Genomic DNA, 19,721 nt, shown 5'->3' with positions numbered 1-19,721 from the left:
TGCAAAGTAGGAAGCTAGCTAGGTACAGTAGGTCGCTAATCAGCCAAAGGAAGGTAGCTAGCGTAACAAGTAGCGAAAAAGGGCAGCGAGGTAGGTCACTAGGCAGCTAAAATGAAGGTACCCCAGTTTGCAAGAAGTGGCCCGGAAGTATTCGTGGCAACATTTACATTTGCCTTGAACAATCAATAAGGTACCATCAATCCATTTAAACTCCAATTAAACTGTTAGTAATTTTGCATACTAATAACTTCAACAACACGTGAAACTAATAATTTCATTTTGAAAGTAAATTATTAAAAAATAATAATAATGTGAACTCGTTCTAAAAAAAATTGAATGAATCAAAGTCAAAAACGACATCCTGAAATGAAAATGTAAGGGGAATCTTGAGGAGCAAATGGCGGCTGGATGACAATGAAGACCACGGGCGGGGTGGGGGGGGCGAGAACAGCAAAGTGATGAAGAGGTGGGAGTCCTTATCGGAAAAAAGCAGACACCTTTATCTGCCTGCCCTCCAGTCCCACACGTGCGCAAGCACGCGTTTGCACACACACACACACACAAAGTCATCAGCGTGACACGACTGAGCGTTAGCCATTAGCCAGGTAATGGCACACAAACATCACCAACCCAACGACAAAAATATTGGGACACGTGCGAGCCTTCGGGGTAGTACTGCGCTGGGCCACAAAATGTCAAGCAGCACTGAGCACACAAGAAATGCTCAAGGCACATAAAGTAACAGTTAGCATAACATTCAAGCTAATTTCCAGACAAAGACATTTATCAGGTTTTGTTACCATGAAGCTAGCTGACTTGAATTCGATCCAAATATTTTTTTCGAACATCTCTCGAATATGTTTATTTCTCTATCCTTTTTTTTGTAAACAAAAAATATTACAATTTGCATCTTTGTAAACAAAAAAGTAAAGATTTGCATCTTGGTAAACAAAAAAGTAAAGATTTGCCCTAACTAAAATTCTAATTTGTTTCCCTATCTCTTGGGTAAGGGTGGAATTTATCATTTGACAGAGCCCCACCCACCTGGGTCATCAACAAATGCGAAGCAAACAGAGCAGAGTGCTCCCACGCCCCACACACAGGTCCCATTTTGAGGCCATGAATAAGCATTAGCAGCCAACAAAATGTCAGCTAGCACGAGGGGGGCTAGCACTGCCCAAACGCAAATGTCAGAGGCCTGTGTCCAGTAATGCATCTGATGGAGAGAAGAGGGCAAATGTCAGCTGTTCCTCAAAACGGCGGCACCGAGTCGCAACTTCCGTGGAAAACGGCGCTTGAGTGACTCAAGGCTCTTTGTTATTGTTTCTTACGATGCTTTGTGGTTGAGGGAAGACATTCAGCAGGGAACATTTTAGTGGAGCGATTACATTACAATAAAATTTGTGAAAAATATTTGATTTGGGCAAAGATGGAGAACAAAATATTTTCAATTTCAGCAGTTTCTTTTTTTACAAGGCAAAATTTTCATTCGACCCAAGTTTTTTCATTATATAAGGCGCACCGTTAATGCATCATGTCAGATTTTTAATCCAAATCAAATCATTCTCCATTTTATCTTTTTTATTTCAACTACAGACGCAACAAATTACTTTATAATCACAAAATAATGATCCATAGTCTTTTTGATTCATGATTCATAGTCTTCAGCGGGCCACTTATGATTGATTTCATGACACAATGCTTCGGGCCAGTTTAAATTTAGGAATTTGGTTCCTATATAAGGCGCGCCGGATCATAAGGCGCACTGTCGGCTTTTGAGAAAATTGTAGGTTTTTAGGTGCGCCTTATAGTCCGGAAAATACGGTACATGTTTTTATTTCGTCATTCATGTCATTTAACATGAAAATCTAATTTTGTGTGTGTGTGTGCGTGTGTGTGTGTGTGTGTGTGTGTGTGTGTGTGTGTGCAACAGGCTTTGCAAAGCCAAATAATGGGCTAAATAAAAGCACACTAATGAGTTGAGCACGCACAATTGAGTAGTTTACTACACACACTTCCAAAAGATTCATTCTTTGATTACACACACACACACACACACACACACACACACACACACACACACACACACACACACACACACACACACACACACACACACACACACACACACACACACACACACTCGCTTCTTTAATTCCTTCCTTTCATATCATCCTTGTTTGCCTTCCTCTATGCTCATTTCCTCTTCCTCCCTCCCTTCATAGAGAGTAGAGTGTAGCACGTTTCGGAACAGCTCGTCTGATATGTAGTGCGTGTGCGTGCGGTGGAGAGAGCAGTGGCGATGGATGCATCAGGAGGCCGCGTTGCCACGTCGAGGTCACAACCGTCAACCCCGGCCGGCCACAATCGCACACACGAGTCAAACACTTAAGCAAAGAAACACACGCGCACACAGACTTTCGACGACCTGTATTACTAGATGGTACGGGAGCTCTCGGCCGTCTCAGGTGAAGCCGCCGCCGGCGTTTAGCCTAAGGAGCCCCTTTCCTTATTTGCATAACGAGCTCCCCTATCTGCACATCTAGTTAGAAGGCCGCCGTGCCGTCGGGCTTGCTTAATTGGTTAAGGAGGACGTGCACGCACGCGGTTAGCAGGATGCTAATCACTTTGCGGCTTCCTTGACAAACGAGCGCAGGAGGACCAGCTTCCCGCGGCTCCGCATTCAACGGACGCTTTCCATGTGTTCGAACATGCCTGCGAGTACGTTTAAAAAAAAATATATATGGTTGCCTTTTCATTGACAGCTCGGCGCTTCCGTATAGATTGTCACGGTCAGTCGGCTGCTCATTTCTGCTGAGCACGATGCCGGTCATTAATAGCACAGCAGAGATGCTCGCCGAAGCAAAGCGTTTCTCTGGCTACAGCCGACAGACCCTCACTCACCAAATTTTGCGGCCACCGGGAGGCGACGATGTGCGTGGCACGCCGCCGCCTGCAGGCTGCTGAGTTTTTGCACCTCCGCCTCGCTTCTCAGTCAGGCCTCCTCTTTAATCTTTTTTTTGTCTTTCTTTTTGGCTGATCTCTTCCGCCACCCCAATTCTCATTTCACACCACAACAACTGCCTTCATCCCATTTTTTTTTCTTCTTCTCGCGCTCGTTGGCCTCGTCTGGCCTTTTAATGTCCCCACGCACTTTTTCTGCTTCTTCTTCCTTCTCCTCCTCGCCACTGCGGGAATGTATCGGATGCCATCGAGTGTTGTCGCCTGTCCCCCGGCAACAGCGCCCCCCCACACACACACACACACACACACACCTTGCTTGAATACAAGGAGCTGGATCACAGACACACACAGACACACACACTTCCCAAATGGGATTAGATTGTGCCTCACTTGCACATTTTTGCTCCTTTGGAGACGTGTTGACTGACCATGCTGGCCAATGGGAGACCAATGGTGGGGGATGGGGGCAGTTTAAGGTCAAGTGTTTTGTCGTACTTGCATACTTTACATTTTGAGCAATATTTGTGTATTTTTCGCTAATATTTTGCTTTGTGTTCTGATGGTTTTAATATGTAGATGAATTTGAACTATTATCGGGGAATGTTTTTGACTTTCAATAAGATTGTTATTTGGTGTTTTTTGGGTTGGGTTATCATGTTTATTATTTTCTTCTGTAACATTTTGGTTATGTATTTTTTCCTCACACATTTTTGTTGTTACAATCATTTTTGTCCAACTTCTGTTGTATTATTTAATATTTATCAGATTTTGTTGTTTTCATTGACTTTTTGTAAATATTTTCATCTTATATTTCTGTTGTCTATTTACAAAAAAAAAAATTCTCCCTCATACTTTGCCTGCTTCACTTCTTTTCACTCTTGTACTTTCTTGATTTGCTTTTTTTTTTTTTTTATGATGCCACTGCAGCAACCTCAAAGGAGAAAGGAACCACCTGAGTGTCGCATCTTTTTGCAAACTTTGACGTTAACTTTGTGGATAGAATTTGTGGAGGAAAAGGTTACTTATCCTCATCTTACCCTTTTTGCCATCCCGTCTTTTATCTTTGTGTTTGTTTCTCATCAAATGAGGGGGGGGAAAAAAGCCTTTGTCCCGCTTTTCATCACCTTCATCCATTTGGCGTCAGCCTCCCGCACACCTCCTCGCGGCAACATTCCTGTGAGAGAGTGTGCCCCACATCCAAATGATTTTCTATTAGCGCCTGCGCCTGTTAACAGCGCTGCGTTTGATGACGCTAATCAAATTGAAAACCTTCATCTCGCCCGCCTCACCACCCCGAAAGCGCCTCTCCTTCGTATGTGCCTGTGCAAAAATCAATAGTCTGCTGTTCTGTGCCGGTCGTAAACAAGTGTCCAATCTGAAGTGCTCTGATTTCTTCCCATTGCAGATAATGGAAAGAGAAAGAAAGTGCAGCACCGGCTGGCGTGAGGGACCTGGCCAGCCCGGCCCACCGAAGCAAAAAAAAAAAATCCAGGTAGAACCGACACTCTACACGAGCAAGCACATCAGTGTGACAAGGGATACGCCGAGGGCAAGCTTTTCGGTCATCGGTCGGAAACCGGGGACTCTCATTCAGAAATTCCTAAACTGAATCGAGGGCCTCGTACATGTCTGCCTGCGGCAAAATGATTGGTTGCTGCGCCGCCGCTGAATGTAGCATTGCCTGGATGCAGCAACCACTGCAAGATCTCAGCTCATCACATCATCTCACCACATCAGTACGGCGCTAATATTTGTTGTTTTGGACAGAGTACACATTATATGCAAATAGAGGGGGAAAAGTTCATAAACTGTCCAAAACTGTCAAAACGCTGATAAAAATTCAAAATTGCTAAAAAAATATTTTAGAAACTGCAACAACACAAACACTGAACAAAAAAAAAATCAGCAAAGCTCAAGTGCCGGGGGTTGATGGCAGTCTATGTATTGCTGCTGCACCGTTTGTGTGCCATGGGCCGGAGAAATGAAAGCCACATTACATGTCAATCAAAGATGACGCTTGAGTCCTCCGCATTCTTTCATCCACACCACTAGGCGCTGCTCTTGGCACCTCACAAACACATTTGAGTTGAAAGATTGTGCATTTAATCAACGTAGCCTTTAAATCCCAACACGCGCGCGGTCATTACTCGCACACGCTGATAAATGACATCGGATTAAAATTCTATGTTAATCCATTACGAGTCCCGTCTGAGTCATCTTGTCGTAATAATGATCCACCGCGTGCGTGCGTGCTTGCGTGCGTGCACACACAGTCAAGTGAAGCTAATGTAAAGGGAAATGCGGTGCTGATTAATGCAACTTTGAACCCTGCAGACATGACAAACGACCCCCCCACACACACACACACCAACAGGAAGTGACACCCAACCCTCCACTAATCAGTGTGTAAAAAAGGCAAGACTTTAAGCACTGGCGCAGTTGCTCAGATCAGAACTTGATCAAAATTTGCTTTGACCTGATGTCATCATCTTGTGTCAAAAGTGAATCTGAAATAAATCACATGTGGTGTGTGCACTGCTGTCAAAACCAAATCTGGTTCCAAATTTGATTCAACTTGGTTTTACCTTATTACGTGTGGTGTTTACATTGAGACCAATCTTGATGAAATCCAGATTACATTTCTTTTGATGCCGCAGTACACGGATTGGGCATGTTTTCCTTTTTTGTTTGTTTGTTTTATTTTCTACTGCAACAGAAAAAAAGTGTAGAGCAAGTGGCACAAAGCAACTATTCAAATATAAACAAATTCAATCCAATTAGATGAAGACAAATTACCCAATTCAAATACGTACCAAAGTCAAAATGGACCTCAGATGTTCCAGATTTCATATTTGGTGACTCAACTTTTTTTGTGTGTGTGCCAACTCAGGCCCAGCTGTTGTGTTCAATGACCAATGAGTGCCCCCCCCCCCCAACCCTGTGTAATCGCTGCACTTTTTTTTTTTCCGGTCTCAAGCCAGTGCACATCAGCACGTCCCGTTAAGTCTCCAGCGAAGCGTAATCCGGGTTTGATTAGCACGCACTCGCATAGCAAGGGCTGGCAAAAGATGTCACACTCTGTATCAAAGTACAACACTGGTGAGTATGATAAAAGTACGACCGATTTAATTCCTTTAGTCAAGTCAAGTAACAAGTACTCTTTATCTTTAGTCAAAGTCGATATTGGGTTCAAAAGACTGCTCATAGCATTAGTACTGAGTCAACTCTTGGATTTAAGAAACACAATAAAAGAGGAAAAGAGAGCAGAAATGTATTAAAGGACAACAGGAACCATTTTCATATTCAACTCTTAAAAATGACTGAAAAGCACATCAAACATGAATTGGACTGCCAGTTGCGAGCGGTGCCAAGAATACTCTTTAAAAATATTTAAAATAAATAATGATAATAATAATAATAATAATGCAAATACTTGAAATACAACTACTGCTTCAACTCTTGCACTTAAAAAGCCTTGCGTTAAAAACAAATAAAGAATTTGAGCAGTTTGTCTGATCTGTTGCCACCCACAATATTGTGACATCGCAAACGGGCATCAACCTGACCAGACGAAAGAGCACATTCTCTTCTTTTATCAGAATTGTTCCACTTTGCTTCGCAAAATGCACAATAACACACACGCGCTCACACACACGCGCACACACGCACGCACACACACACACACACACACACACACACTAATCTGGCATCGGGGTCTTACACAGCAACACGTCATTGGCATGCGCACGTGCCAATGTCGTTACACAGAACGCGAGCATTTCAATTTAATAATAAATTCATGTTTTGACGACAAGTTTTTCTTTTGCTTTAGTTATGCGCAGGAATTCCGTCGAACACGATACCACCGCGATTCTGCAGTCGCCAAATAGTCACGTGATGGCGTGCCGTTTGCGCGCACAAGACACTTTTTGCAAAACGTGTGTTGGCTACAAAACTTCCGTTCTAAAAGTGCGAAAAGGTTCGATGCAAAAAGATTTACCCCCCCCAAAAAAATGTTCAAATGCATAACGCGCATCACGTCAATAATTCTGCTGAACTTTTCCTACCTTCACATAAAACGAGCAGCAGCGTCCAGATCCAGAAGGGCGCGCGTCCTCGGAGTGCTCCTCCTGCAAGTCTCGCCCGGGGAGCCTCCATCCTTCTTCGGTCCCGTTCGGATGAGGCTACTCGATTCCCGCCGGCCAGGGTACCCAATCGCGGGCGATGGGAGCGCGTCTGCACCCGATCGCGGGCGAAGGGAGCGCGTCTCCTCGGTGGCGGAGCAAAGGCGCTGGAGCGACTACGGGGAGCGGCAAGACACCGTCAGCGACCTCATGGCGGACTTGAGTGCAACTCTTTACGATCCCAAATATGGGGGGGGGGGGGGGGGACCGGATTCGACAGGGAAGACGACGAAGCTCCCCCTTTGCGTTTACAATCCCAAGTTCAAACACCTGCGAACAAGTTCACAAGACAAAAATCAAAACAGTCAACAAAAGTCCAGTGTCCAATTGCAACCAAAAGTGAGTCACGTGATTTGAATACATCCAAACTGGGTCAGAATGAGGATGTTGAAAATGATGAAGATGGTGCACTCCTTCTCGCCACCCAACAAACACTGTGCTGCTCTAGCGCGGGGCTCCGACTACAACTCCGGTGAGCGAGCGGGTGCACGAGCGTGAGAAAGAGAGGAAGGGAGAGCGAGAGAGAGTGTGTGTGTGTGCGCGCGTGCGTGCGTGCGCACACAAGTCGAGAGTGGATCAGACGCGGCATGGAAGGAGGATGGTGCATATGGCGATAAGGGGGGTGGGATTTGGCAATCGGACTGACATTTAAGACACGAGGGTTTATGTGTGTGTGTGTGTGGGGGGGACTCCGGCGTGTTGATTCAACTTCATGACAGACATGCATAAACTTCGTCAGTCAGTATTATTTAAATTTCAGTTTATTTTTTGCTTGTATGCATTCCATGTTTCATAATACAATGCAGGAATAATAATATAATACTGTTAGATTCTCAGAGTATTATTAAATGCCAGAAATTGTATTGTTTTATTTTAAAAGTACTCGATGTAAGTTCTCATATTCTTAATATATAATGATATCTTATAGTTTACATGTAACCTGTTATATGATTATCTATTTTCTTCATTTTTTTTTATGAATTTTACAAGTCCAAACACATCCCCAGTCACATGTCGATTAAAGATCAATAAGACAATCGAGTGTCCAGAAATGCGTGCGCGAGTGGCGTTCGTGCCCTCTCTGTATTATTCATCCACTGACACGCGCGACACCTGTTCTCCGTGTAATCGATAGACTCTCCAGGCGCGCACACCACGTGAGCGCGCCTTGGAGAACCACTTTGTAATAAAACGCATCCACTTTCGATTGACTCACTCCTGTGTGCCGTGCGTGTGTTTGTTGGAGTGACTCTGGGGAGTCTTTTTGAGAGGAGCAAGCGCACTCCCTAGTGGCCATCAGGTGTGCATACATCTTTCGTCTTGTCCGTAATTTTTAAAGGAAAAAAAAAATGTCTGGTTTAGTATTAATGGGCCTTTAGTGGGCGTGTCCTAGTGAGTGACGTCAAAAGCTGGAGTCAGTGCAGTTGGTCAGTCACTTAAAATGTGAGCCTCTTCTCCTTGCCAGTGTTTTAATTTTGAATTTGTGTGCCGTGTCACAAGCTTGTAGCTCGTAATCTTACTAATGCCACAACGAGCTAACCGTTGTTTTTGACCGTTTTCAGGGATGATAGCCAACCCGAACATTTAGGCTAATTTCTGTTTGCTGTTAAATTCACATTTTATGATAGCATTAAACTCACAGACTTTCTCTTGACAGGTTTCCTCTTCATTTTCTGATTTTGTTGTTATACAGGACTCTAAACCACAGGTAACAAACTTAATGCCCGGGAACAAGATACTGCCCGCGCTATTCTTCTACATGGTCGGCGACAGCAAATATTCGATCAACTCCAATGCTAAAATTGCAGATTGTCTTCAGGCCAATTCAAACCAACATGGCAGACTTGCTCTGCATTTACAGCTGTTGGCTTTGGGGACTAGCAGGAGTTTGTGATTGGAGGATTTTGTAGTAAATACAGACCAAAACGACCTGAGATGGACGCTCAAGTCAAAATGGCTTACCGCCAGCAAATATTCAAGTGTTGATTCTTGGGACTTTTTTTGTGGGTCTACTCGTCAAAGCCCAAATGCGTTGTGCAACGTGTGTGAAACGTGAGGTCAAGTTCTGCCGTTTCATTTATTTCCGATAGGATGTTTCTCCATCTATTGGATTCAAGTCAGCAATTTCACAATGACGTCGGACCTCTTGGCGGGTATCCGGAGCATCAGTCCTTCAAATAAAACCTCGGACCTTGGCGGAGGTCTCATTTCAATTTGCGCCTCCCGCTCTCGTCCGATTGCACAGTAAAAAGCAGAAGAGACATTTTTGGTATGGCTTTCAGATGGCTTGAAAAGTGCCTCGTCATCCCTTATCACAAATCTATGCCGGGTTACGACCGACGACAGTGACGGATGGCTTCTTTTTCCGATGAGTGATGAACGAGGGTTATGGGATGCAAGCTTCCTCTGATAGCAATGAACAAAACCAAATCGCAAATCGTTAACTACTCAGATTGCTCGCTGGGCTTGATATTAGTTTGAGAACGTCATTCATAGTTTTTTTTTTTTTATCATTAATACACCTGCCAAACTGACTTCAAATATAATTCACTCTTAACTACTTCAATAAATATAAATAACTAATAAAATGTCATTTAAGTACTGTGGATATGGTTTCATCGCTGCTCACTGAAATTATTAACTTCATAATTATGAGCAAAACATACAACAACCGAATTGAAAACAGTTTATGAAAATTCAGCCCCCGGAGTCATTTTCACAGGAAATTTGGCTGACACTCTTGGGGGGGGGATCTCAAGAAAGGTTTTGAAAGATTCAGACTCAGATTCACTTAGTAACTTCAAAATAAGGTGGACTCGTCCAGAATCAGTAGACCCACAAAAAAAACCTCAAGTCACCCTTGACAAGATACAGGAAGTCAGCCATTGTGGTTCAAAACGGCCACTGACGTCATTTCCGTGGGTCCAACATAAACGTTCCATGTCTTATTTATTTATTTATTTATTTATTTTCTTAAAAGTCGTTTCAGATTTTATAGAGTTTAAAATTGAAAGAGATGTAAAAGGATAGACTAGAGGAAGATGCTTGATAATCCAAATCGAAAAGATGTGCAACGATTTCCACAGCAATCCCAATTAACCGCTTTTCCCACAATGATCCCCCTTTCGTTTGCATTTGATTTTTTATTTAACCACATTAGCCACTTGAAAGTTCTTTTTGTTTTCTTACCAGTTGCGTCTTGCAATTCGTGACGAGGAAGCGTTCGACAAGGTCAATTGAGGCACATGCAAACGTCTCCTGAATAGCTTCTGGCATGCGTTCAAGCGCTGGCGCAGGTGAGCGAGAGCACTTGGTGAGAAGCGACAACTCCGTAGTGTGACGTCGCCCTCTGCAGGTGGGGAGGGAATCAGAGCGGAGCTTGCCAAGGTTTTTATGTGACCAACACACACTCGCATAGAGCAGCAGCGTTGGCCGCACTTTTTTGTATGTCTTCCCGTGATATGCAAACCTGTCAAATTTCATCATTAGAAGACCGAGACACTTCAGGGGATGTATTTACAAAATTATTATTGGAAGGACACCTGGGGGGGGGACAATAAAATAGAAGGCCTCTTTCAACCAAAATGGCTGACGTGTGTTTTCAGGCATGAATTCTTGAGATTTTTTTGTGGGTCACCTCCTGATAGACATGCTTACCTAATTTCAAGTTGCTAAATCAAGCGAGCTTTTGAATTGATTTTTGAAATACTCTTGGTTATAATGCCAACATATCCAAGTTACAACAAAACGTCAGACTTCCTTTTTTTTCCTCACATGACTTCATGAGTGTTTTTTTTGTGGGCCTACTTATGATCGACATGTTTACCACGTTTCACATTGCAAAGTCCAACAGGCTACGGCGCTGAATTTACAAAAGCTTGAGACTGAGACTGTTTTGAAAAGGCCTCATAGCACTTTTAGATTGCTTCTCTTAAATTGCAGTCAAACCAATTACAGCTTGATGACGATGATCAAATCCAAAACAGGCTCCTTTACCATGGTGACCGCTGGCGATGATTCCACTCTAAATGAGAGCATCCTGCGTTTTTATAGTTTGGGCAGGTTCCCATTGCAACATTGATCGCCATGGCGACAAAGTCCACATCAGAGTGGCTGCCACCTGAAAATTGTGCAGATATGCTTTGCTAATACCCTTTTGCTTCAACCAACAAACCAATAATAAGGATGTAAAAATATCCTTGGGTGCTCGGGCCCTGTGAGGATGCAGTTGAAATCTGATTACTTAAAAAAAAAAAAAAAAAAAAAAAAAAAATACGCTACGGTTGCTACGGTTGCTAATACGGTACTACTCATTTTGTTTGACATGGCAACACATGGAGGCTGAAATCTGAGTGGACAGAGAAAACTATTGGGACTATATTCACAATGTCCAAGTTTCCACTTTTGCTTGTAAAAGTTCGGTAGATAGTGTTTTGACCAACAAACAAATCGTGTGTGGTATCGTACACACGATGCCATTGTTTGCCAGCAGAACCGCCCCCCCCCCCCCTTCACATCCCCCTTTTGCCTTCTCTCTGTCACAAGACAATCCCCGCAGATTCACCCTTCACAGCTCGCAGCGTCCCAGCCTCTCAGCCACGCTTGACATTCCCGGGAAAAAGCTCGCGGGACGGCTCAAGCCGAGCATCCGCCTGTGCCAACCCCCGTACAAACGCGTAAAGAACCCCCCCGCCCCGCCCCCCGCCGACGACCTCACGCTGTTCATGCGAGGAGGAAGGACAGGGGAGGAAGGTGGTGGCCGTTTCGAGCTTGTTAACCTTATTAAAGTGTCGTCACGCAAGTAGGAAAAGTTGATCGTACGAATGTGTGATCTAATAGAATATTTCTAGAAAAAAACAAAAAATCCCATACTTTAACTCATCCACTCCCATTGACGGCTATAGACGTCAAACATCTATTTTAACTGTGCTGGCAGTGAATGAGTTAATATTGATTAAACTACTAGTGATCGATGTCCCTTGTCCAAATTCTTGTAGTGATGTGTATTCTGTCCAAGGTGAAAATGTTGGCAACTCTCCCTTCTGGTGGAAACGTTCGAGAGTTTGGGAAAAAGTGTAGACAGGTCCATTTATTCTCTTGAATGTTCACGTGGAAGATTTGTTTGAATTCAGCGTCTTGTCTCGTGTAGCTTCTGGAATCGATAAACAAATTCAAATAAACATAATAGACTCTGCGATGACATTAAATAAACAGTTTATACATCGGGGTGCCGCTTTCTCGCCGCCGCGTCCCCCCAGTAAAAGTAAAACTAATCACCAAAGAGCGTTAGTCAATCTGTTTTTATTAGCGACGCGCACGCATACAAAGTGTCCCGGCCGGGATAACGATTCGAACAAACATCCAATTTGCCGGGCGGATTACCCGCGAGGCCTTCGCTGGGAGGAGGTGGGAGGTGACACATCAGCGAGATGCTAATAAAAAAATTCCACACACACACACACGGCCGTAAATATTAATTCTCCACAGAAGCCCATTGCGACTGGCAACTTAATTACACTAATTTCACTGTGATTGTGCCCCACAGGAGTGCAAAAACCCAAACGCACACACGCATAAATACACAGAGGCGAGCACACGCATGGCATGATAAGTGTTCTTTGGTCCAAATGCTGAATTAAGGATATTGTCATCGCCGATCATTTCCCCCGCTAGGACCGACGGCGCCAATTAGCCGTTGCAGCTAATCATCAAGTCCCTGTCCCCGATGTCATCTTTGCCTTTGCCATTTTGCGCTCCTACTTTCTTCAGTACAAACAAAAAGAGGCACAACGAGAATTTGGCAACTTTCAAAAATCACTTTCACGCAAGTCCCGGTTCAAGGTAACTGTCAAAAAGAATTAGGCCTTGTGTATCTGCGAGCACAACACCATCTTGCCTTGAAGCCTGCTAGCTTATTGCTGAAAAATGGCTTCAAACGCAACAAATATCTTTATAAAGATTCATTCATTTCATTCATTCATTTTCTGAACCGCTTTGTCCCCACGGGGGTCGCGGGCGTGCTGGAGCCTATCCCAGCCGTCATCGGGCAGTAGGCGGGGGACACCCTGAACCGGTTGCCAGCCAATCGCAGGGCACACAGAGACTTACGACCATCCGCACTCGCACTCATACCTAGGGACAATTTAGAGTCTTCAATTGGCCTACCAAGCATGTTTTGGGGATGTGGGAGGAAACCGGAGTGCCCGGAGAAAACCCACGCGGGCTCGGGGAGAACATGCAAACTCCACACAGGGAGGGAACCCGCACGAACCCGCACCCTCCTAACTGTGAGGCGGACGTGCTACCCACTGCGCCACCGAGCCGCCCTCTTTATAAAGATATTTGAGATAAATATAAGAGAGATATTTGTTGCGTCTGAAGTTGAAATAAAAAAGATAAAATGGAGAATGATTTGATTTGGATTCAAAATCTGACATGATGCATTATTGGTGCGCCTTATAGTCCGGTGCGCCTTATATGAGGACAACGTTTTGAAATGGGCCCTTGGCTGAAGGTGCGCCTTATAGTCTAATGCGCCTTACAGTCCAAAAAATACGGTAGTTTAATGAAATTATTTTTTGAAAACACCTAACTAAAAATATTTTTGGTAAAAAAATCTAATAAAAAAAACAATAATCAATTCTAAAAACATTTCCAGAATACAAATAAAATAAAATGACAAAAATTGACCAACAAACAAAAATACAATATATACAGATACACGTCAAATGCGACTGCAAAAAAAGTATTGAGAAAAAATAGAAAATAAAAAAATAAACTGTAAAAATGTGCAATGGCGGCACAGAGTTGTGAATAAGAAGTGTGCGTGTAAAAAAGGTAAAAGATGGCAGCGCGTGTGACGTGTGCTTGTAAACAGGGGCAGACGGGCAGATGGAGACGGCGAGCAAGCGAGCGAGCGACCGAGCGAACGGCAAATAGTGTCGCGTCGGCGTCGGGGATGATGGCGCGGGAAGCGAGCGGGACAGCGCTTGTTTGGACAGATGGCTGCTGTGTGCTAATTACAGACTGAGCGCTTGACACTGTGAACACAATCAAAGTGGAAAGTGACGCACGCACACTCACACAATCACAGAGTGCGCGTTCGCGCGTAAACAATGCCAGAGGACAACAAAGTCACGCAAGCCGTTTGTGTGTGTGTGTGTTCTCCTCCATTGTGGAGGCTAACGAGCTTTGTGTCGCTATTAAAACCTACTTTGCAGATTTATTTACATTCGCATTAACGTCCCACGTGCTCGCACGTCAACCACAAGTTGGAGTCTGGCGTGCAATATACAGTGTGCCCAATGCTCAGGGGTACCTTCGTGGACAAAAACAGAGAGAGACGTTTTTCAGTAGTCACCTACGTCGTTGTTCTAGTTGTCCACAGCGACGATATGGACAACAGACATAAAGAACAACTTATAATTTGCAAGCAAGCAATGTGATTTCTTAATATTGTGACAAAGTAAAATATGACAATGGCAACTATGCTCATCAGCGACGCCAGGTTTAACCGTCTTCTGTTCTTCCGTCCTTCCGTCCGTCCATCCATCCATCCATCCATCCATCCATCCATCCATCCATCCATCCATCCATCCATCCATCCATCCTCATGCTGGAGCCTATCCCAGCAGTCTTCGAGCAAGTAGTTGGGGAACAGCCTGTACTGGTCAGGACCTAGATAGACGGACAACCATCCGCACTCACACCTAGGGGCAATTTGGAGTTCTCAATCGGCCTACCAAGTATGTTCTTGGGATGCGGGAAGAAACTGGAGTGCCCGGAGAATGAGTCGGACGTGCTAAGCAGTGCTTCGCACTGTTTCTAATATTTTTTGGCTTATTTTATTTTTGTAATTTAACTATTATTCTGATTGTTTTGATTATTTAGCTTATTATTTATTTATTTTTTATATCTACATTTTACTCTAGGTCTTTCAATTTCAAACTGGCAGTTATTTTGAAAATTACAATTAATGGCTTTTTAAAATTACTAACACACATTTTCTATATTTTCGTTTTGATTCATGTATTTATTGGCTTACTTGTGTTATTTTAAAGAATGATTGTACATACGAGCGCTGTGGTTGGACAGCTTACGAAAAGTGCCATGGTTATGATTTCATGCTAGCTGCGTCGATTTTCAACGTGGCTAGCACCAAAAGTTGGCGAAAAACTTTGCAGTTAAAACTTGCTGTGTCCAAATAACTCAAGGCTTCTTTAGTGTGTTACTTTCTTGGGGAGGCTGATTATTTGTCGTCATTTGCCAGCCGCAGCAAAGTCATGGCTAATCCTCCGGCAAAGAACGCTTAAACCACCGCAGCTGTGGCCGTCAAGCTGCCACCTCCGAGAGCGCCCAGAACAAAAAACGTATAGTCAGACTGACGCTTCCAGTTTGTTCCTTAGCTAGAGCTTTCACAAGGAGGAATTTCAAAAATAAAATTAAGATAGGTAGATATAGAGAGATAGAGACGCACACAGGTAAGAGCCATTTGGCTTGTATCAGTTTGTCAAAAACAAAAAAACAAAAGACAATAACAGAGGGCATGTGTTATTGCATATGTGGTGAATTGTGTGTGTGAGTGTGTGTGTGTGTGTGCACGCGTGTGTGTGTGCACGCGTGTGTGATAGTGCGTGCATATTGGGATACTACAGTCATTTCCAGCTAAATTCACAGCCAAGTGCATCCCTGAGCCATTCGTGCGCGTGCACATGTACACACACACACACACACACACACACACACACACACACACACACACACACACACACACACACACACACACACACTTAGACGGCAAACAAAATGTCCTATCCCAGGAGTATATGTTTCCTGTTGAGTAGGATTAGACAAATCTGAAGACACAGACACACACACACGCACAAACACACACATGCACACACAAACACACACATGCACACACCTTTTCTGAATATTCATAGCAAGCTGTTGCACTCCTGGCCTGGATCAAAATGTGAGCTTGTGTATGTATGACATAAACTAGAAAATCAACATCAAAGTCATTATTCTCCCTCAATCTCAGTAGAAACACACACATAGAAAAATAAAGATGATAGTATTCGAAGCGGCTCTTATTACAACAGTCAACTACAAAGTTCAGATAGATTTGTTGTTAGCATTTGCGTGGACGGACCTCGGTTGGCACGAGGACTTCTGTTCAACTGTCAAATCCATGTTCCTGCTCGTGTCGACTTTTTCCTTGCAAAACAAAAACACAAAAAAAAAAGCAGATTTCGCACCTTGACTGATTTCACATAGCGGCGCCAACGCATCTATCCGATGAACAGAATTGACACTGTCATTTTCAGTCAACAGCAAGTGGCAAGATGGCCGCCCCCTTGAGATGGGCTGAAACTTGCTGCTTCACTCATATTCCACAAATGCTATCTTAATCGGAATGCCGCGGTTAAACGAGTAATGGGGCGGCAACATGTTGGGACTTTTCCTTCGAACATAAAATAAGAAGTGCTGTGATGACAAAATGGTCAAGTGAGTGATAAGAATCGGCAGACTCATTTGACTAAATGAAATTTCACTCCTTTATTGTGCGTTATTGTTATGAAGTTTGAGAAGAAAGAATCTGAGCTTGGTAAACAAAAAGGTCTCGGGAGAGGTGACGCACGTTCATATCGCAGGCGGTCGATGGGTGAGGTAAAAATCTTCCCACAATACTGAGCGGATTAATATGGATGACTTATTTCGCCGTGTACGCGCGAGCTAATGATTTCTGCGGCTCGTTTAGGGAAAACTCCCACAAGAGGGTTCGTGGGTGTTATTATCACTTATGGATTCGATTCTTATTAGCACGCTGTCTGTTTTCAAATCACAAGCACAGATTTTTATCTTTGGTATGCCCAATAAAGGATGCACACTGTGATGGGTGTGATTTTTTTTTCTTTGGCATGCTCAAAGTATGCACACCCATCACGTTTTAGCAAAGCCTTGATTGGAAAACACTGGAAAAAAAGAAACTTTGCATTATGTCATGAAAATGATATCACAGGGGAGTTGACTAATTGGGCCAGCGTTGGTCATTTTCACTTTTAGGGTGTTGCTAGCAGTTTAGGCATTCATGCCAAAGGTAAAACAAAACAAAAAAGCTGTCGAAAATTTTCATCGTTATCCCATGAATACAATATGGGTGATAAACTTTCAAATTTACATATAAAATGGATCATTTTATTCCAAAGCTGTTGTCCGTGAATTAAAGACATATTTGTAATGCCATTTCCTAAATAAAACAAATTAACATTAAAAAAAAAAGCTGAAAATGTTTGAAATGCATTTCCAATCTATGATGATTTTGAATCGGTAAAAGTAAATGTAAACTTAGATTTAACTGGATGGATCTGAATGATTCTGTTGGAGATACTTTCATTACCTTAACATAGCAACAAAATCAATGACTATTTGAAATCATTTGCACAAATACAGAAATAGATTAAGACATGAATACAATTACAATTTTTTCATTACTTTATTTTTATCCCTCTCTGATAGAGTCAATCAAAATATTGTGGGTATTGGATGTGATTAGAATGTGGACCGAGTGAAGTGACCAATGAGTATGTGGACAAAATGAGAGGTCACACAAGGACAGACCACACAAGCGTGTGCGTGTGCATGTGCATGTGTGCGTGTGTGTATATAAACTGGCAACTCTTATTTATACACGTGCATTTGTTTGCACAGTACCAAGCAAATTTGGAGTGCGTGTCTGTTTAGTTTAGTCAGTGGGTCAATAGTAAGAGTGGAAGCCCCACTTATATCTCTGGGTGCGCGCGTGGATCGATGTGTTAGCACGCTAATGGAGTACGAGCGTGGGAAAGATTAAAGTAAGTGAGATGAAGTCAAGAAGTAGAGCTGAGCTGGCGGAGGATATGATTTCATCAAGGACGGACGTCTTGTTTGAATAGATACGTTGAAAATAGACAGACGGGCTCAGACGTCGAAAGTTCTCTCGTTGACAAGCTGCAGCAGCGCAGGTAAAAATCATATTAGCAAACATATCTAGTTTGACATCTCAAGCCAGAAGAGTTATCGTCAAAAATGGAAAAAATAAATAAATAAAAAAGGGTTCCGTCCAAGTGAGCCAAATAACCAGCTAGCTTATTAGCCTAGGGACAGAAAATGGAACCAGGTAAGCCAATCTTGACATCTTGAGTCTGCAGATAACGGACTAATTGTCTAAGAAGTTCTCTTAATTGAATATAGAATTTCTTGACACTTGTAACCTGACAACCTAGTTGTCATTTCAGTTGTCAACCAATCAACCAACCAACTTTCATAAAACGTCAGTGAATTCTGAACTTCTTAGCATTCTTACAACATTGTTAGTGTGTGCAACCTAATTAGTTAAGTAGGTAGCTAGCTAACTAACTAGTAAACTAGTGAGCAAACAATCTATAGCACATTTCTTTCAATCTCATTCTTATTCTTATTTACTGACTGGCTGACTGATTTAGTCTCAAACTTACAAATGAACCAACAAAAAACTTTCCCTGACAATGTCATTGAAATATTGATTTTGTCTGCACTTGCAAAGGTGTTCTTATTGAAGCTCTTCTTGTTAGCTTGTGCGACCCGACCCATTTCGATTCAGTTGGATTTAATATTTCAATCCCCGATAGAGTGGAGAGAGATTTTCATGCTTTTTTTTTTTTTAACGCCAAGAATCAACTTTGACGGTTTGATAGTTGGCAAAGAGAAAAGAACGTGTCGACACAAACAGGACACAACTCAAGCTGTGACGGTGGGAGTACGAGGTGGCGCGCCCTGCTGAGACATAATCTACAAAAAGAAAGATTTGATTGACACATGGAATTGTTTTTTTTTTCTTTTTTAGAAAGAACAAATGAGAAAAAAAAAAAAGTGTTGCTGTGGTGTTTTTATAGACATGACTTCCACTCCAATGGCAGCTGTTGCACCATTCACGGCACAGTGCAAAAGATATGCTTGATATTCAAAAATTAAACCCGAACTTGTGACATTTGTCAGTGCGCTCTGGTCTAATATAGAAAACAGCGTGAGAAAGAGGTCGACACTGGAGAAGACGCGCTGGCCATCACTACGCTATGAGCTAACTAATCATAGTTACTTAACTCTGTTCTTATCTTTATGACATTGTGCGCTAACTTGCTAGCAAACTAATAATCCAGTTGGGCTGTTAGCAATCTAATTAAGCATAAAAATTAAATCACCAAAAGTTGGATAGCAAGTAAACTAATTGAACAAAGAAAAATGTAGAAACTAGCAAACTATCTGAAAAGAAATAAAATTTAAAAAAAAAACACTCACGAAAGGTGCAAACCATTTGCTAGAGAAAGCAATCCGATAAAAATAAAAAACATTTAATGACTAACTAGCTATTACAGTAAAATCGAACGAGCTCCAGTCACAAACTCCATTATTGACTTACTAGTTAGCTACGTATTTTACTAGCACACAAACTAGCTGCAGTCACTAACTGTCGAACAAAATAGACTGACTCGATCATATCGAGATTTTTATACGCTGAACCACATTGTGGACTTCCCAGATTTTCATGTATTG

The 19,721-nt window shown here is 42.8% G+C and overlaps 1 protein-coding gene across 4 annotated transcripts in view; it reads right to left on the bottom strand.

Annotated features, from left to right (window-relative positions):
* Positions 1-10,489, bottom strand: part of LOC147058342 (transmembrane protein 132C) — a 74,943-nt gene extending 64,454 nt beyond the window's left edge. For 2 of the 4 annotated variants that reach the window (XR_015065895.1, XM_085910405.1), the window contains exons 1-2: positions 10,338-10,489; positions 7,032-7,418 (exon numbers count right to left, since the gene is read on the bottom strand). Coding sequence is in view for 2 of the 4 variants with exons in the window: in XM_085910405.1 (XP_085766531.1) it covers positions 7,032-7,122 (91 nt within the window). In the remaining 2 variants the exon portion in view is untranslated. The remainder of the gene's footprint in view (positions 1-7,031; positions 7,419-10,337) is intronic. The other 2 variants (XM_085910406.1, XM_085910407.1) reach the window with 2 other exon arrangements.
* Between the last annotated feature and the right edge of the window lie 9,232 nt (positions 10,490-19,721).

Source organism: Syngnathus leptorhynchus, chromosome 4, assembly GCF_054491065.1.
Source record: "Syngnathus leptorhynchus isolate UIUO chromosome 4, UIUO_Slep, whole genome shotgun sequence".
Taxonomy (NCBI): domain Eukaryota; kingdom Metazoa; phylum Chordata; class Actinopteri; order Syngnathiformes; family Syngnathidae; genus Syngnathus; species Syngnathus leptorhynchus.
This window is presented reverse-complemented; position numbering and strand designations above follow the sequence as displayed.